The 15,982-nt window shown below is 40.1% G+C and overlaps 1 protein-coding gene across 1 annotated transcript in view; it reads left to right on the top strand.

Moving 5' to 3' along the window:
- The window catches only part of cntn1b (contactin 1b), a 595,565-nt gene extending 590,160 nt beyond the window's left edge, over nucleotides 1-5,405 (top strand). Inside the window, exon 23 of the mRNA XM_078568473.1 lies at nucleotides 5,191-5,405. Coding sequence (XP_078424599.1) covers nucleotides 5,191-5,273 — 83 coding nt within the window. The 3' untranslated portion in view covers nucleotides 5,274-5,405. The remainder of the gene's footprint in view (nucleotides 1-5,190) is intronic.
- The last annotated feature ends 10,577 nt before the right edge of the window (nucleotides 5,406-15,982 follow it).

The following is a 15,982-nucleotide window of genomic DNA, read 5'->3' as shown; positions in this document are numbered from 1 at the left end:
CCAGGGTAATGCTCTGGGGACCTGGATTTGAATCCCACCATTGCAGATGGTGAAATTTGAATTCAACAAAAATCTAGAATTAAAAATCTGATGATGACCATGAAACTATTGCCGATTGTCTTTTGGTTCGCTAATGTCCTTTAAGGAAGAAAGTCTGCCATCCTTACCTGGTCTGGCCTAAATGTGGTTGACTGTTAAATGCCCTCTGATCAAGGACAATTAGGGATGGGCAATAAATGCTGGCCTAGCCAGCAACGCCCACATCCCATAAACGAATATAACAAAAAATCCCCTGCTCAGGCATGCAACCAGTCAGGAGTGTGCTGATGCTGCAATCCCTGTAACTGAGAAGACAGCATTAAGTTGGTATGCTGCCTGCATCAGAAGAAATGGTTAATAGCACATTGCAAATCCCATGACCATCTTTGGGGCCCTATCGAATTTCAGCACTGTCCCACGCCTATTTATTTTCCTCGTGCTGCCGTCAAGCCCCAGAGCTCCATAGTTCCCATTAATAAAAAGGAGGGAATCTATCCTTGTGCTGTCTGAAAAGCAAAAAGCAAGAATTTATGGTTACATATGGTTACATTTCTCTATATCAGACAGTCTCAGCAAGTACTTCTTTGAAGTATATTCATCGTTGTCATGCTGGAAAAGAGGCAGCCAGTCTGCATACTGCAAGATCTCACGAGCAGTAATGAGATAACTGACCACATAGTCTGTGTTTTTGTGGTAGTATGGGATACATTTTGGCCAGGACACCAGGTAATTCTCCCCTGCTCTTCTTCAACTCATGCCACAGGATCTCGTATAACCAAGGAAGATGACAGGCCCTTAGTTGACCATCTCATCAGAAGCTCTTCCCCATTGCACTGTCAGACTAGATTAGGTGGTCAAGTCTCTGAAGTGGGGTTTGAACCACAACCTTCTGACTCAAAGACAAGAATATTACCCACTGAGCCACAGGTAGACCTGACAGCAATTGGTGGGATTAAGTCTTTTTTATGAAGAGAGCTGCCAACACTCCAACCACTTGCAGTCAACACACTCCTTTAGAACAAAACCACAGCAGCAAATTGGAATGGATCTAAACATGGGTCTTTTCTTCCTGCATTTTTATTTCCTTTATATGGCACAAACAAAAGACACTATTTGGTCCATCTAGCGCGTCGTTCCATATGAGCCTATAGTTCCCCACCACCTACCTGCCCTAAATAGCAGCATCTAACTGCTTCTCTTGGGTGCAGAGATTGTTTTAGCTGATTCAGCATTACAGACTGACGATTTGAGAAAACAGGGGAAGCCGCAGTTTGGGATTCAGCCGCCATGAGCTGTTTGACTTAAGATAGCTGTGCTCTCAATTCTTATTCAAAGGCTTTGTCTAGAATGTTCTGCATTCTCTGCTTTTCCCTAATGAGCACCTGAGCTGAGACTGTTACTCTATACTTTGCACGAAAGAACAGTGATCTTTAGTTTGACAGTTTCCAATGACTGAACTGGAAAAAGTTCTATTGTTAAAAAAAACAAAAGTGCAGATGGCTTAAAGGGGCATTGTCTTCAGGGTTTAAAAAATTGTTTGTAAACCTTTTTTCTTCTGAATTAGGAAGGTTAAGAGCCTGGTCTGGTGATGTCATTCACAAGTGAGACAACAATGTACTTTGCGCAGGTTATGTCAGAGTGCCCAAACAAATCAAAACGGTTGCCAAAGCATCTGACTGCCCTATCGCTTCAATTTGCTGCCTTCCATTAATACATGGGGCATATTCCATTTGTCCTTATGAATAGAGCAATGAATTTCACTATAAGGTGATAATAATTGCATTGTAACAGTAATGCTATCCCGTTCAAATACAAAGTAAATTCCAAGTTTTTAATATTTGCAGAGTGAGTGAAATCAATTTGTCCTTCCATTGACCTAGCAACATACTTTAATCACCTGTATAAAGTCTTGTGGAAATGTTTTGATTTGTCTTGGAATGGGTACAGCACAAATTCACCAGAATGACAGAAGGACTTAATAGTTGCTTGGTAGTACAGAACTTGAATATTGATGGAAAAAGGGACTTGCTGTTGAAACTTATCATCTGCTGAGTGCAAGACAAAATACCTCAACATGCCCCTTTTCTCAGCAAATCAAAATGGTTAAATCATGACAGCATATTTTGTAAACCAGATTTGCATTCCATTGAGATTATAAGATTGAGGGGGGTTCTAATCAAAGTCTTTAAAATGATAAAGGGATTCGATAGAACAGATTCGAAAAACTATTTGCTCTGGTGGGAAAATCCAGGACAAGAGAGCATAATCTTATACTTAGATCTAGACCACTGGGAGTAAAATCAGAAAACACATTTTCAAAGAAGGATAGCAGAAATATAGAACTTAATACCACAAAAGTTTGTGATGTTGAACCAGTTGAAATTTTCAAAACGAAAATCATTAGGTTGTTAGGTGGGGGTCTCAAGGGATACAGAGAAAAGGTTAGTAAATGGAGTTGAGGTACAGATCAGATATGATCCAAATCAATAGCTTAGCAGGCTTCAGAGGCCAAATGGTCTACTCCTGTTTCTATAATTGAAATAGTTTTAGTAGCCTAATGTTTGTGTACTGGGTTTGCCGGCAACAGAGTTCAAATCTCATCATGACAAGTTGTAAAATTGAATTCAATAAATCCAATAACGTGTGCAGCGGCTCCTGAAAAGGTAACCACAGAAGATATCAGGTTTTTGTAAAAACCCAACTGATTCCCGAATGTCCATCAGGGAAATGAACCCTACTTGATTTGGCCTACAAGTGACTGCAGTGTGTGGTTGACTGTTGATGCCCTTATGGCAACTAGGGATGTTGTCAGTATTCTCATCCAAGAACAATAGCTCGCTCCCTCTTCTCATTTTCGGTCCTGCATCTCACAACTTCTCTGTGACCCACTTATTGCCTGATCATTATCTCTGCACCCCACAGTAGTGCAGCAAGAAAATCACTTATGTGATTGAAAAATTAAGCAATTCACTTTTACATTCTTCTTCATCCAAGGGAGCAGATCAGTGACAGCTCCATATTTTCATATGGTGCTTGCCAACCCTACTCAGTGTAAAGTATATGAAGAGCTTCCCTGAGAAAGTTGGAAGTCCATAATTGGAATGGTCACATTGGGAAAAGTCATTATCATGGGCAAAGTTGCTTTCTGTTATTCCGTGTTTCCTTCTGTTCATCAGATCACCACCATATGACGCTAAGCAATGACTATCTTCAACAAGAGATAGTTTAAAGAGTTAGTTCAACAGCATTTTTATTGCTGAATTCCGCCACCATCAATATCCTGGAGGTCACCATTGACTAGAAACTTAACTGGACCAGCCATATAAATACTGTGGCTATAAGAGCAGGTCAGCAGTTGGGAATTCTGCAGTGAGTAGCTTACCTCCTGACTTTCACAGCCTGTCCATCATCTACAAGGTACAAATCAGAAGTGTGATGGAATGCTCTCCACTTGTCTGGATGAGTGCAGCTCCAACAACACTCAAAGCTTGACACAAACCAGGATAAAGCAGCCCACTTGATTGGCACCCCATCCATCTCATGAAACATTCAGCCCTTCCACCGCCAGCACAGTGTACCTGCAGTGTGTCAATCTATAAGATGCTCTACAGCAACTCACCAATCATCTTTGATAGCACCTTCCAAACCCACGATCTCTGCTCCCTAGAAGAACGAGGGTAGCAGGCGCATGGGAATATGCCATGGAAAACCTCAAAGTTCCCCTCCAAGTCACACACCAATCCCGTTTAGAACTATACCGCTGTTCCTTCACTGTCACTGGGTCAAAATCCTGGATCTCCCTCCATACAAAACCCGACTGCATATATCCTAACTTGTAGCAAGTCCCATCAACCCAATACTCTTGTGCTCATTGACCTACATTGGCTCATGATCCACCAATCCCCTCATTTTAAAATTCTCATCTTCATGTTGAGATACTTGATGACCTCATCGCTTACTACATTTTCTGAATTCTGGAATGTGAATAGGGTGCATCCTCTGCATTCCGGAGTGTGAATAAGGTGCATTCTCTGCATTCCAGACTGTGAATGTGGTGCATTCCCTGCATTCCGGAATGTAAATGCGGTGCATTCTCCGCATTCCTGAGTGTAAACACGGTGCATTCCCTGCATTCCAGAGTGTAAATGCGGTGCTTTCTTTGAATTCCGGAGTGTGAATACAGTGCATTCTCTGCATTCCGTAGTGTGAATGCTGTGCATTCCCTGCATTCAGGAGTGTGAATGCGGTGCATTCTCTGCATCCCAGAGTGGGAAAGTTATGCATTCTTTGCATTCCGGAGTGTGAAAACGATGCATTCTCTGGATTCCAGAGTGTGAAAGAGATGCGTTCTTTGCATTCCAGAAGGTGGTGCATTCTCTGGATTCTGGAGTGTGAAGGCGGTGCATTCTATGGATTCCAGAGTGTGAAATAGCTGCGTTTTTTGCATTCCAGAAGGCGGTGCATTCTCTGGATTCTGGAGTGTGAAGGCGGTGCATTCTCTGGATTCCAGAGTGTGAAAGTGATGCATTCTTTGCATTCCAGAAAGCGGTGCATTCTCTGGATTCTGGAGTGTGAAGGTGGTGCATTCTCTGGATTCCAAAGTGTGAATGTGGTACGTTCTGTGAATTTGGAGTGTAAACGCTGTGTGTTCACTCAAATCGGTAGCATTATCATTGTACGTTTTTTGAAGCTGATAGTATGAGCGCTCTAACCCAGGAGTATGACTCTTGTCTGTTCTCTGAAAGCAGTACTGTTAGCACTGTGAGCTTTGGAGCCTGCCTGACAATGGCTGGATCAAATTGTACATCACAGAGAACTTGAAGTTCAATATGACCTCTCTGCTTTTCAATTCTATATCTGGGTTAGTTCATAAACAGCTCAATTAAGAGGCCGGAGACATTGTGGATCAGGTTTGTTCTGAAGCTGGAGAAATTGTCTAAACATTCCAAATTACTTTCTTTATAGCTTGTTCTCTGGTGGAACACGGATCTTTGAATCAGATAGTGTGTGACGTCATTAAGTGTGATTGACAGGAAGTGCAAAGTCTTTACAATATAGATAGGTATTAGTAACTGAAATGCATTATGTTTGAAATGTAATTTTTTTTCTAAGTATATTAAACTACTTTTCTTCATATTCTTTAACCGCCAGGTTCAGGAGTCACTGTGCAGATCTCCTACATGTTGCTTAGTTTTGGCTTGATCCTTGGTGCCATCAGTTGCCTGGAGCTGTGATTGTAGCCGATATTATCTTTTCTTCACATCAATAAAGAGCTCTCCATGAGGTGACTGGATCGTCTCAAGCCTGTAAGGATCTTTGCTCGCTGCAGACATCCCTGGTACCATCAAAAGCCAAATATAATATGAATTTGAAAGACTTATTGTATACTTCAAGAAGACAGAAGGCATCAAGGAACTTCCCCTTCCCCCTCTCTACCCACCCACCCTCCCCTCCCCCCCCAAACCCTACCCCCATAAAATACCAAGTAAACATAACATTGGAAGTGAATCAAAGGAATTCTTTTGACTTGTTCCAATATGCCTTATATAAACACTTACACTGATCTAGGGCAGTTGCATGATTTGATCTAATGGTGCAAGTTACCAGTGACAAAATACCATAGCTTAGAGTTTGAGGGAAAGAATTTAAATCACCACACATAGGTGCTCTAACATTTAACAAAAACCAGTTAAGTGTACTAGACAATGAATGCATTGGTTGTATAAAAGTGAATGCAAGGTTAACCTTGTCATATACCATGTGTCTGTATGCAGCACTGTTCCTCAAAGTTGACCGCAGCCATTCTCCCATGAATAAGAACATTCTTTTCAGAGAAACAGTCATAACAAATAAAATACAACTTTTATTTGCAATTTTATGGATATCGGACCAGATTTTCCTTTAGAGAAGTGCACACTCTGGGTGTTTGACATTAACTACGCCTCTTAGTTACCTTGCATGCTGACATTGAGACACCCTAGAGCCTCGTTTCTCAGTCCTATTCTGATGTGAAGCAATACACTATAATCAGAAAATAGAATACATATATTATGTATATAATTACTAATTTGCTTAACTTTGTGTTTAGTTTTATACTGATAAAGTAACAGTGCATTATAAATCTTAAAATCTGAAGTTTCTTCAAGGAATCCTGGTCTTCCTCGATAAACAGCAGATGAAGTGGTCAGTTGTCTCGTTGCTGTTTGTGAGACCTTTCTTTGTGCAAAGTAACTGGACATGTTTGCTTTTCATGAAAATCTTCCCTTTTCAAGAAGTGAGGTTCTAAATTGTTTAATAGGTCCCAGCCCAGTCACTCTGGCCAACGTTCCCCCCAGGCCAATGTTAAATTAGCCAGCTTTCCGTCGCTTTGATGTTTGTGGGAGATTGGCGTGCACCACTCTTTGCTGTCCCCTAGTTACCTACAGAAAATCGGCCACTGCACTTAGAAGTAATTGATTGTACGCGAAGTATTTTTGGAGAATTTTGAGGGGGGTGTTAAAAGCAGGCAAACTGCAAGTGTCTTCTAAGATTTGAAGAACCTGCTAGGACTTTAATACATTCCAGGTATTGGACCAAAAATCTTGCAGGACTGTAGGAACTCATAGGATTGGGTGGATGAGATTTTTTTTTAGCTTTGAAGTCTTATTCATGCGTTTTCTGTTAGCAGGTATGTGAAATATTTAGCTGGTGACTTGCTCCAATTTAACTGTTTAAATCCTTTTTTAAACTGTAATTCTCCCAACCTACTTGGTTGCTTTCTGTCATTTTTCATTTGAAGTTGTTACATGCTGCAGTTTCTTTTCAATCAACTTCCCTTGTATAATTTTTCCCTGTATCTTTCCTCCTATATTTTGATCAACTCAGCCAGACATACTATAAATGTTCCCTCCTTGGGTCTGATCACTCCTGAGAAATCTCTACAAGATTGCAAATGTGTGTGGACTGTTACGATCCCCGTAGAGACCGATAACTTTAAAGAGTGAAATTTGAACTTCAGGCGATAGCTGAAAGGATGATACAAGATTTCACATTTTAAGACTTTTACTGAAACAAATAGACTAAAAGCACTATTGACTAAACACTATTTTTGTAAGCATCTTAAACTTTACCTAACAGAACAGAACTTCCCCTTTTACTCTTAATGCAACTGAAAATCCACTTCACCAGTATACTTTACCCTGTCCCTTAAGTAGTCATTCGATTTTCCCATATCCAGCCAAAGTGATTCTTAGCTCTTGAGGGTTTATTTCTGTCCCTTTCCTTTCCCAGCCTGCTAATGTTTAATCCCAGAACTAGCTTTTATGGTGAGGGTTTTCTCTGGAGATTCTCCCTCCAGCACAAGCTAGGTGAATCTTACAGCCTCATTTCAAATCTTAACGAACTTGGTCTTTTCAGTCTGAGTGCGAGCTCCCACCTGCATTCCAGTGTAGAGAACTAAAGGGATTTTTGGCTTCTAGCTGCTCCCTCTCTCCTGGATCCTGGCAGATAAACTTGTCTATGAGTTTTAGGGATATCTTTTAGGAAAGCCTACAACCTGATCTCACAGTCGTTTCTTAAGGACCAAGTGTGAATGCCCTACACCATCATTCCAGCAAAACATCCTGGGCCTCCCTTTAATCTTTAATAGACATGTCACCCAGGCCTGCCCCCTTCGTTTTATCCTAAATTAAGGCACAGTTCCAAAACATAACAATATTATAAACCTTACACTTGTAATAGAATATTTTCACACAGTTTCATTTCAACCCTTGGCAGCAACAAACAAATTCAGACAGAGTATTCACAATCCTCCTCAGTCAGCCATCTTTAGATAGTGGTTCCTAAGTAGGGATGTTGACATCATTTCCCTTATTGGGCTACTGAATTAAGTGCCATTGAGCCCACTTGACCCATTTAGCAACAATTACAAGTCTTCTACACATATTGCTGCTCATTAAACAGATTTGATAGAATAATACAGCACAGAAGAAGGATATTTAGCCTATCATGTCTGTGCTGGTTCTTTAAAGAGCTATCCAATTAGTCCCAAACCTCTTCTCTTTCACCGTGGCCTTGCAGATTTCTTATTTTCAGTTACATATCCAATTCTCTTTTGAAAGTTACTATTGAATCTGCTTCCACCACACTTTCAGGCATTGTAATGCAGATCACAACAACTCGCTGCATAAAAAAAGTTATTGTCTCCCCCATGGAAATTTTTGCCAGTTATCTTAATCTGTGTTCCGGGTGAGGGTTAATACATCTGACATATCAAATATCACCCTTATTTCTCAGAGTAAAAGGAAATACATCCCAGCAGTGTCATTTGCTTCACATGAAGTGGAGCAGGACAAGCCAACTATTCCTTGCTGATAACATAGTCTAGGATATGGGCTGAGTGATGATTAAAAACTCTAATCTCTCTTTTGGGGATTGTTTCTTTTGATGAACATGGCTACCAAAAAATTATAGGAAAATTTCAGTGATACCGAAAGTGTGCTTTTCACTGGACATACCACTCAATGCAAACTTGTCACATTTGTATATGGTGTCATGGTACATAGCCACTGGGAGAATTAATTCACCATTGGTTGAATATGATATCTTTCTCATATAAATTAAGAAAAAAGTTACTGTCTTTGAAAAGTAATGTTGCTAGAAGTGAAAAATCACTTGATTTAAACTGCAAAGGGGGTTGCAAATACTTTCAAAAACATATGGGATTGTCCAATAGTCACTTTGATTTGGGAACAACAGAATTTACACTGAGAAACACAGGGAGTGCGAGAGGGTCTAGATACCAGCATGTTCGTAATTAAACTTTGCAGTTCATATGCATAATAAGTGCATATGTACAAAACTGTGATTATGTCAAGCACCTATAGTCAAACACAACATACAAATGGTGTAGAAAGTGCTGCAGCAGCTGCCAAAATGCCTGAAAATAGCTAACGCTTTTGTTTTGACTGTCTATAGTGTTACATGTTGGTGCTGTGCGAGGAATATAAAGTCCATTTATGATTCACTTGTCAATTAAGATTGAATGTGTGACTGTTACAGATAACGCAAATGGTGTTGAATCATCGGGTTAAAATATTAGTGCAATGTCATGCTTAAAAACAAAGTAATAGCTTTTGAATGAAACTTAGCACAATCTTGCTAGATAGGGTTAGATTTCTCTTAGATTTCATGCTGTCTCCAAGCTTCGTCAGTAATAAAGGGTGCAGAAAAAGGCACTGCAATATGTTATATGTGATTTCAATAGTTTTACTATCTATGAATTTTTTTGCACTGTCGCTTTTAATATAAATTAAATGAGTTATTCTGATTTCGGTTACCCCATAGATCTGTCTACTTTGATTTACTTTCTAAAGGCTCGTTCATCAGATTGGATGTTTGTGCATCTTCGCTCCAGTTGTTTTTTTTTTGATTGAATTCATTTGTTACGACTGATCTCTGGACACACAAATAAATCAAAAAGGGTTTCCTCAAAGTTACATTTTTCCCTGTTCATTTTCTGGTCATTTTTGATAGTCGATTGTGAAAGAATTGTGCCTCATGTTTGCAATACAAATTGTTGACCTACTTTTCCTACCCCCACAGTTTTTTGATTAAATTGGTTAAGCTCACAATGTAAAAAGCCTTCCAGTTACCTGATAGGATACTAACATGTGCATTCATCTGAAATACTTCTGTCAACTGATTTAGCGGACATGCTAACCCTTTCAAATTATGAACCTGTTACATGTATGTACACTGTTATCCCAATGCCTTGCTAAATTACACCACAGGGGAATTATAGGTGAACCTGTTAAGTGTCCTTAGGTTGTTAACCCACAGGTTTATGCCTTTGCTACATTAGCAGATAAGGGAATTACAGACAAGTCTGTTAAGTGTTGAGGCAATGTTATCCCACAACCTACTTTCAAGACTATTATTGTTGAGACTTCTTCCCCAAGTCTTTTCATGATACTGGAATTTACCTGATGCAGCTCCCAAAATGCACAAATGTCTTTAACTGTTCAAATCAAAGATATTCAGACCAAAATTGAGATGTAGCTTTGTGCTTGGGATTACACTGCAATGCAAAAAACACGTTCTTTTTACACCCTCTTTTATTAAACTGAGTGCTACAGTTCTTATAATAACCTGGGAGCACAGACTGCCTTTTTGTTACCAACTGATGTACAGTTTTTTTGGGATCATTAATTCATACAGGTATTGTAGATTAAATAAGCATTAGCTCTCTGCTGATTTCTCATATCTGTTCTGGTATCAACTAACTGCTGGTACTGGTGTGTAACCGCTTTCTCAATTAAAGTTTATATAGACAGAAAACACTGGCTATTGTTTTTTGAATCATGTGGCTCAATTGGCCAAGCTCTCTGATCCAATGTCCTTATGACTTTTAATTAGTCATCCTTCTTGTGCGACTTTGGGTGTGAAATGATGACTGTTTTACTTGTATACTGTACTGTCAGGGGAACACACACAGACTGCTAACGGCAATCTGAAATCCATGTCTCTAACAGCGCTTGAATTCTCAAGAGATTTTCACAATGACCATCAGAAATAATCAAAAGCATAAACCTCCATTCTAGCAGCCTTCCTTCGAAGGGGTCCATAGACTGTGAGCCTTCATCTAAACACAGTTGGAGACAATCTATACATGTCATCTTCCCCCTTCTGTTAAATTATGGGTAATCTACAGTCCTTGCTGTAGCTTTATTCCTGATGCGTATACTTCTCAATGTGGCCAAGCATTCTGTTGGACACAGCCAGCAGAAGATGACAGATTAGGGGTAAGAGCAGATATAATGAGAGGCAAGCAGGCAGTGGAGACTTTATGGGTAGAATTAAGAAATAGAAAAGGATCTAAGGCGGTAGTAGAGTTGTGTTTATGGCCTCAGGTGACAGAGGTGTTACATTGTCAGAAATACTTTCTTTCAGATGGCACATTAAATCGAGGCCCTTTTCATCGATTCAGATGAATAAGAAATATCCTATAACTTTATTCAGAGATGAGCAGAGAGTCCTTCCATTGTCCAGACCTATTTTCATCCTTCATCAGACAGCACTTAAAACAGATTAACTGGTTGCTTATCTTATTTACAGTCTGTATGCGGATTTGCTCCTGTATTATAACAGTGACCGCACTTCAGAAGTAATTCATTGGCTGTGAAGTATTTTGGGACGTGAGGACATCACAAGGATGTTAAAGGTGATATTTAAATGCAGATTTTTTTGTTTCCTGCCAGTGTCTTAATAAAGAGTGTACCAAACCTGAAAGTAAAAGAATTGACAAATGACAAATAACCCAAAGAGGTTCAGCCCAATGTAAAGGATCAATATACCTTAGCTGAAATCATTTGAAGCCCTGTTTACAAACTGGTAAGCATGAAAGCACTTCAGATGGTAAGGATTACGCCCAGAGAACAAAGGCAATTTGTGATCCATGTCCAATGGCTGGCTTCTGACCACGCAATACCACATGAGGCTCTACTCACCAATCAAGGAATTTGATGTATTGCCATAGTAACTGATTGGATTAGATTTGAGTTACTGCAGTTGTCCCTGCAAGAAGTTTGTTGAAGGGTCAGTTATGACTGTTCTTTAGATATTAATTAAATAAACTCAAATGAACACTTGGGAATTGGTAAATAAAGCAACTTTAAGTAACCTTCTTTGCTGACCTTCTGTATAGTGGTTTGTTCAGTGTTTCTTTCTAATACAAATCACACAGCAACAGTCTTTATGTGCAACGTTTCTTGAATAACATTCACAGCTGCTCTATTTTAAATGAGTATTTGTCCATTCTAGTTTAACCTAAAATAAATCCTGAATTGATGTTAATTTAAACTTGACCGTGGGACGAGAGAGAGCAGTTAAGTGTTAAGCTTGATATCATGAAGGAATATCACTTCCACATGATAAGCTTCAAAGCTGGATGAGGGACAGAGATACACGGAGTCCTGATGTTGTCTGCGTTGATAGTGGAATGTTACTAAAGCATCATAGCACCACGTATTAAGATGCAGAAATAAGTTGGCCAGAAATGTGTGTATGATTTTATATTTTTTGGACATTGTACTCTTAAACTGGCTAGGCAGCAACACCATTTTAATAGTTGACGTTTCGAGTCCTCATGACCCTTCAGCAGAACTGAGTGAAGTTAGGAGAGGGGTGAAATATAAGCTGGTTTAAGGTGTGGGGTTGGGGGGGGAGAGGGGGAGAGAAGTTGGGGGGGGGGTGGTTGGTTGTAGGGACAAGCAAGCAGTGATAGGAGCAAATAATCAAAAGATGTTACAGACAAAGGAACAAAGAGGGGTTAAAGGTGGTGATATTATTTAAGAGAATGTGCTAATTAAGAATGGATGGCAGGACACTCAAAGTACAGCTCTAGTGGGGGTGGGGTGGAAAGACTGACAGGGTATTACAGTTATAGATTTAAAAATAATGGAAATAGGTGGGAAAAGAAAAATCTATATAAATTATTGGAAGAAACAAAAGGGAGGGGGAAGAAACGGAAATGGGGGTGGGGATGGGGGAGGGAGTTTAAGATCTAAAGTTGTTGAATTCAATATTCAGCCCGGAAGGCTGTAAAGTGCCTAGTTGGAAGATGAGGTGCTGTTCCTCCAGTTTGTGTTGGGCTTCACTGGAACAATGCAGCAAGCCAAGGACAGACATGTGGGCAAGAGAACAGGGTGGAGTGTTAAAATGGCAAGCGACAGGGAGGTTTGGGTCTTTCTTGCGGACAGACCACAGGTGTTCTGCAAAGCGGTCGCCCAGTTTGCGTTTGGTCTCTCCAATGTAGAGGAGACCGCATTGGGAGCAACGAATGCAGTAGACTAAGTTAGGGGAAATGCAAGTGAAATGCTGCTTCACTTGAAAGGAGTGTTTGGGCCCTTGGACGGTGAGGAGAGAGGAAGTGAAGGGGCAGGTGCAGAACACCTGCAGTCTGTCCGCAAGAAAGACCCAAACCTCCCTGTCGCTTGCCATTTTAACACTCCACCCTGCTGTCTTGCTCACATGTCTGTCCTTGGCTTGCTGCATTGTTCCAGTGAAGCCCAACGCAAACTGGAGGAACAGCACCTCATCTTCCGACTAGGCACTTTACAGCCTTCTGGGCTGAATATTGAATTCAACAACTTTAGATCTTAAACTCCCTCCCCCATCCCCACCCCCATTTCCGTTTCTTCCCCCTCCCTTTTGTTTCTTCCAATAATTTATATAGATTTTTCTTTTCCCACCTATTTCCATTATTTTTAAATCTATAACTGTAATACCCTGTCAGTCTTTCCACCCCACCCCCACTAGAGCTGTACTTTGAGTGTCCTGCCACCCATTCTTAATTAGCACATTCTCTTAGATAATATTACCACCTTTAACACCTCTCTGTTCCTTTGTCTGTGACATCTTTTGATTATCTGCTCCTATCACTGCTTGCTTGTCCCTACAACCACCCCACCCCCCAACTTCTCTCCCCACCCCCCCCACCACACCTTAAACCAGCTTATATTTCACCCCTCTCCTAACTTCACTCAGTTCTGCTGAAGGGTCATGAGGACTCGAAACGTCAACTCTTTTCTTCTCCGCCGATGCTGCCAGACCTGCTGAGTTTTTCCAGGTAATTCTGTTTTTGTTATGTATTTCCAGCATCCGCAGTAGTTTTTTGTTTTTAACACCATTTTAATAGTCCATTAGGAAAATTATTTTTGAAGTAAAATAGCCTTAAAGCAGGGTTGTTTTGAGCAAAGAGGAAGGAATATTGCCAGAGTCTGGGCCTACTGAAAAATGTAACATGATTTTTAAAAAGCATGAGTATTCCAATTTTACTACAGAGGTATTCCTGTAATATGGTGTAGACTCTAAACAGAATGGCTTTTGTCATGCTAGTTGCATTATTGATCAAATATCAAGCATTGTTTGATGGTTGTTAATATTCTAAAGATATTAAGGGGTAACTTGGTGGAACCCAGATTAAAGCATAAGCTTAATTCTCATTGATTCCGCCTTTGCTCTTATTCTTTGATATTATTGTTTCAAGGAACATCTTTTATTCTTGCCTATGCCTTTGTTCCTCTGACTCGGGAGGATTAATTTATCCATGTTCCCCTCTGCTCCTCCGTCAGAGACTGATCAATGCCTTGCTGAATAGAATTCCCTCCCAACACAGTTTTAACCTCCTGGCTTTGCTGTCTTGGTGGCTTCTTTGTTGAGTCGGAAGGTTAAGGATTCAATCCCCACTCTTCGACTTGAGTGCAGAATTCAGGCTGACATTTCTGTGAAGCACTGTGGTGTGCACATTGTCGTAGGAGATGTTTTTCAGATGAATTGGATGTAAAAAATCTTGTGGCAATATTCTAAGAACAGGAAGCTCTTTTGGTGAATTGGCCAAGGTTAGTCCCTCAACCAATATCACCAAAAATGTAGTGACTGGTTTTCAAGCACATCAAGTCTTCCTGAGGGCATATGTACAATTTCTTTCTTTCCCTCCCTTCATACAAAAGCCTTTGGAGGTATTCCTAGAATGTCAAGCATGTTAATAAATCTCAGGGAAGCTGGCTTCTCCTTTCTTTTTTCCCTGCTTTATCTTAATCTTTCATTATCAATTTTCTAACGTTCTTGATTCAACTTGAGTGATCCATTGAGCAAGTGAGGGAAACATATCAGTCGTGCCCCAAGCTCTGTGCCTTCAGAAACTTTTTTACAAACTATCTTTATAGAGCCTGGTACTCCCCTAGTTCACTGGGCTAAGAAAGCTGATTTCGATATGGATCCTAAAGCAGAATGAATACTGCAGAATCATGCATCCCACAGCTGAAACTGCCCTGGGACACGGTCCATTTGTTCTTTGGCAAGCATTGGTAAACCAGGAATTTCCTCTCCCCTTCATGGAATAAATAGTACTCTGGAGTCACCAGAAAATTAAGAGCAAAAACTAAAGAAATTTTATAACTAGAAGATCCCATAGCACCATTTTTTTGTGTGTTTGGGTAGTGGGGAAGTTGCAAAATTAGTGGTACTTTATCACTGGAAAGCAAGAACAGAAATAAGCCATTCAGCCCCTTTAGACTGCTTCTCAATTCAAATAGGTCATGGCTGATTTGTACTTCAACTCCATATCCTATACCTTTACCCAACAAAAAATCTACCAATGTTATCTTGAAAGCTCCAACTGTCATATCATCCACAAACTCCAGGGGAGAGAATTCTAGATTCCTACCACTCTATCTGTGGAAAAATGTGTGTCCTGATTTCACTGATAAATGGTCTAGCTCTCATTTTAAGAATGTCTCCTCATTCTTGGTACCCAGTAACATCTGTGTCTATATTATTGAATCCGTTTAACATTTTAAACCCCTTAATCTTGTATGCTCAAGCCACGTGTCCTCAATTTTTTCCTCAGAGCCATATGGCATCACTGTTATTTATCTGAGGAGCCTTCAGTAAATTATTAACGTGATCAGTGACTGGGAGGCTAAGAAGTTGCTATGTCCTAATCCTGTGTGAGTTTAGAAAGCAAATGTATTTCCTTATGAGAGGGAGGCTACCTGGCCAGCACCAGGGACATGTCGATGTATTATAATTGCAAATGCAACTGCAGCACTCTTCATATCCAAAATCAATCATTGGTCTAATTATGAATTGCATCTCATTGCTCTCACACCTAAAGATCACTGCCACTTCCACTGATGCACACACTGATCTCCACTGAAAACATAGGAGCACAGATTCTGCCTGAACTTGTCAATCAAACTTCTGTCTGAACCGAATTTTCAGCACTTCCGTGCAAATTTAATATTTTTCTTTCTGAAGGTGACCTAACTAATGTCAAGATCACAAGAAGTTTTGATTTTCATGGGTGTAAACGGATTATCGAATGACAAGTGAACTTAATTTATCCGTTGTTGTAACATGCAGCTCAAAAGGGAAAATTCCTTGGATTCTTTCCTTTTACCTT

The sequence above is a fragment of the Cetorhinus maximus genome, chromosome 22 (assembly GCF_964194155.1).
Source record: "Cetorhinus maximus chromosome 22, sCetMax3.hap1.1, whole genome shotgun sequence".
Classification (NCBI taxonomy): Eukaryota; Metazoa; Chordata; class Chondrichthyes; order Lamniformes; family Cetorhinidae; genus Cetorhinus; species Cetorhinus maximus.
The sequence above is the reverse complement of the archived record's forward strand: the minus strand, read 5'-3'. Positions and strand labels throughout refer to the sequence as shown.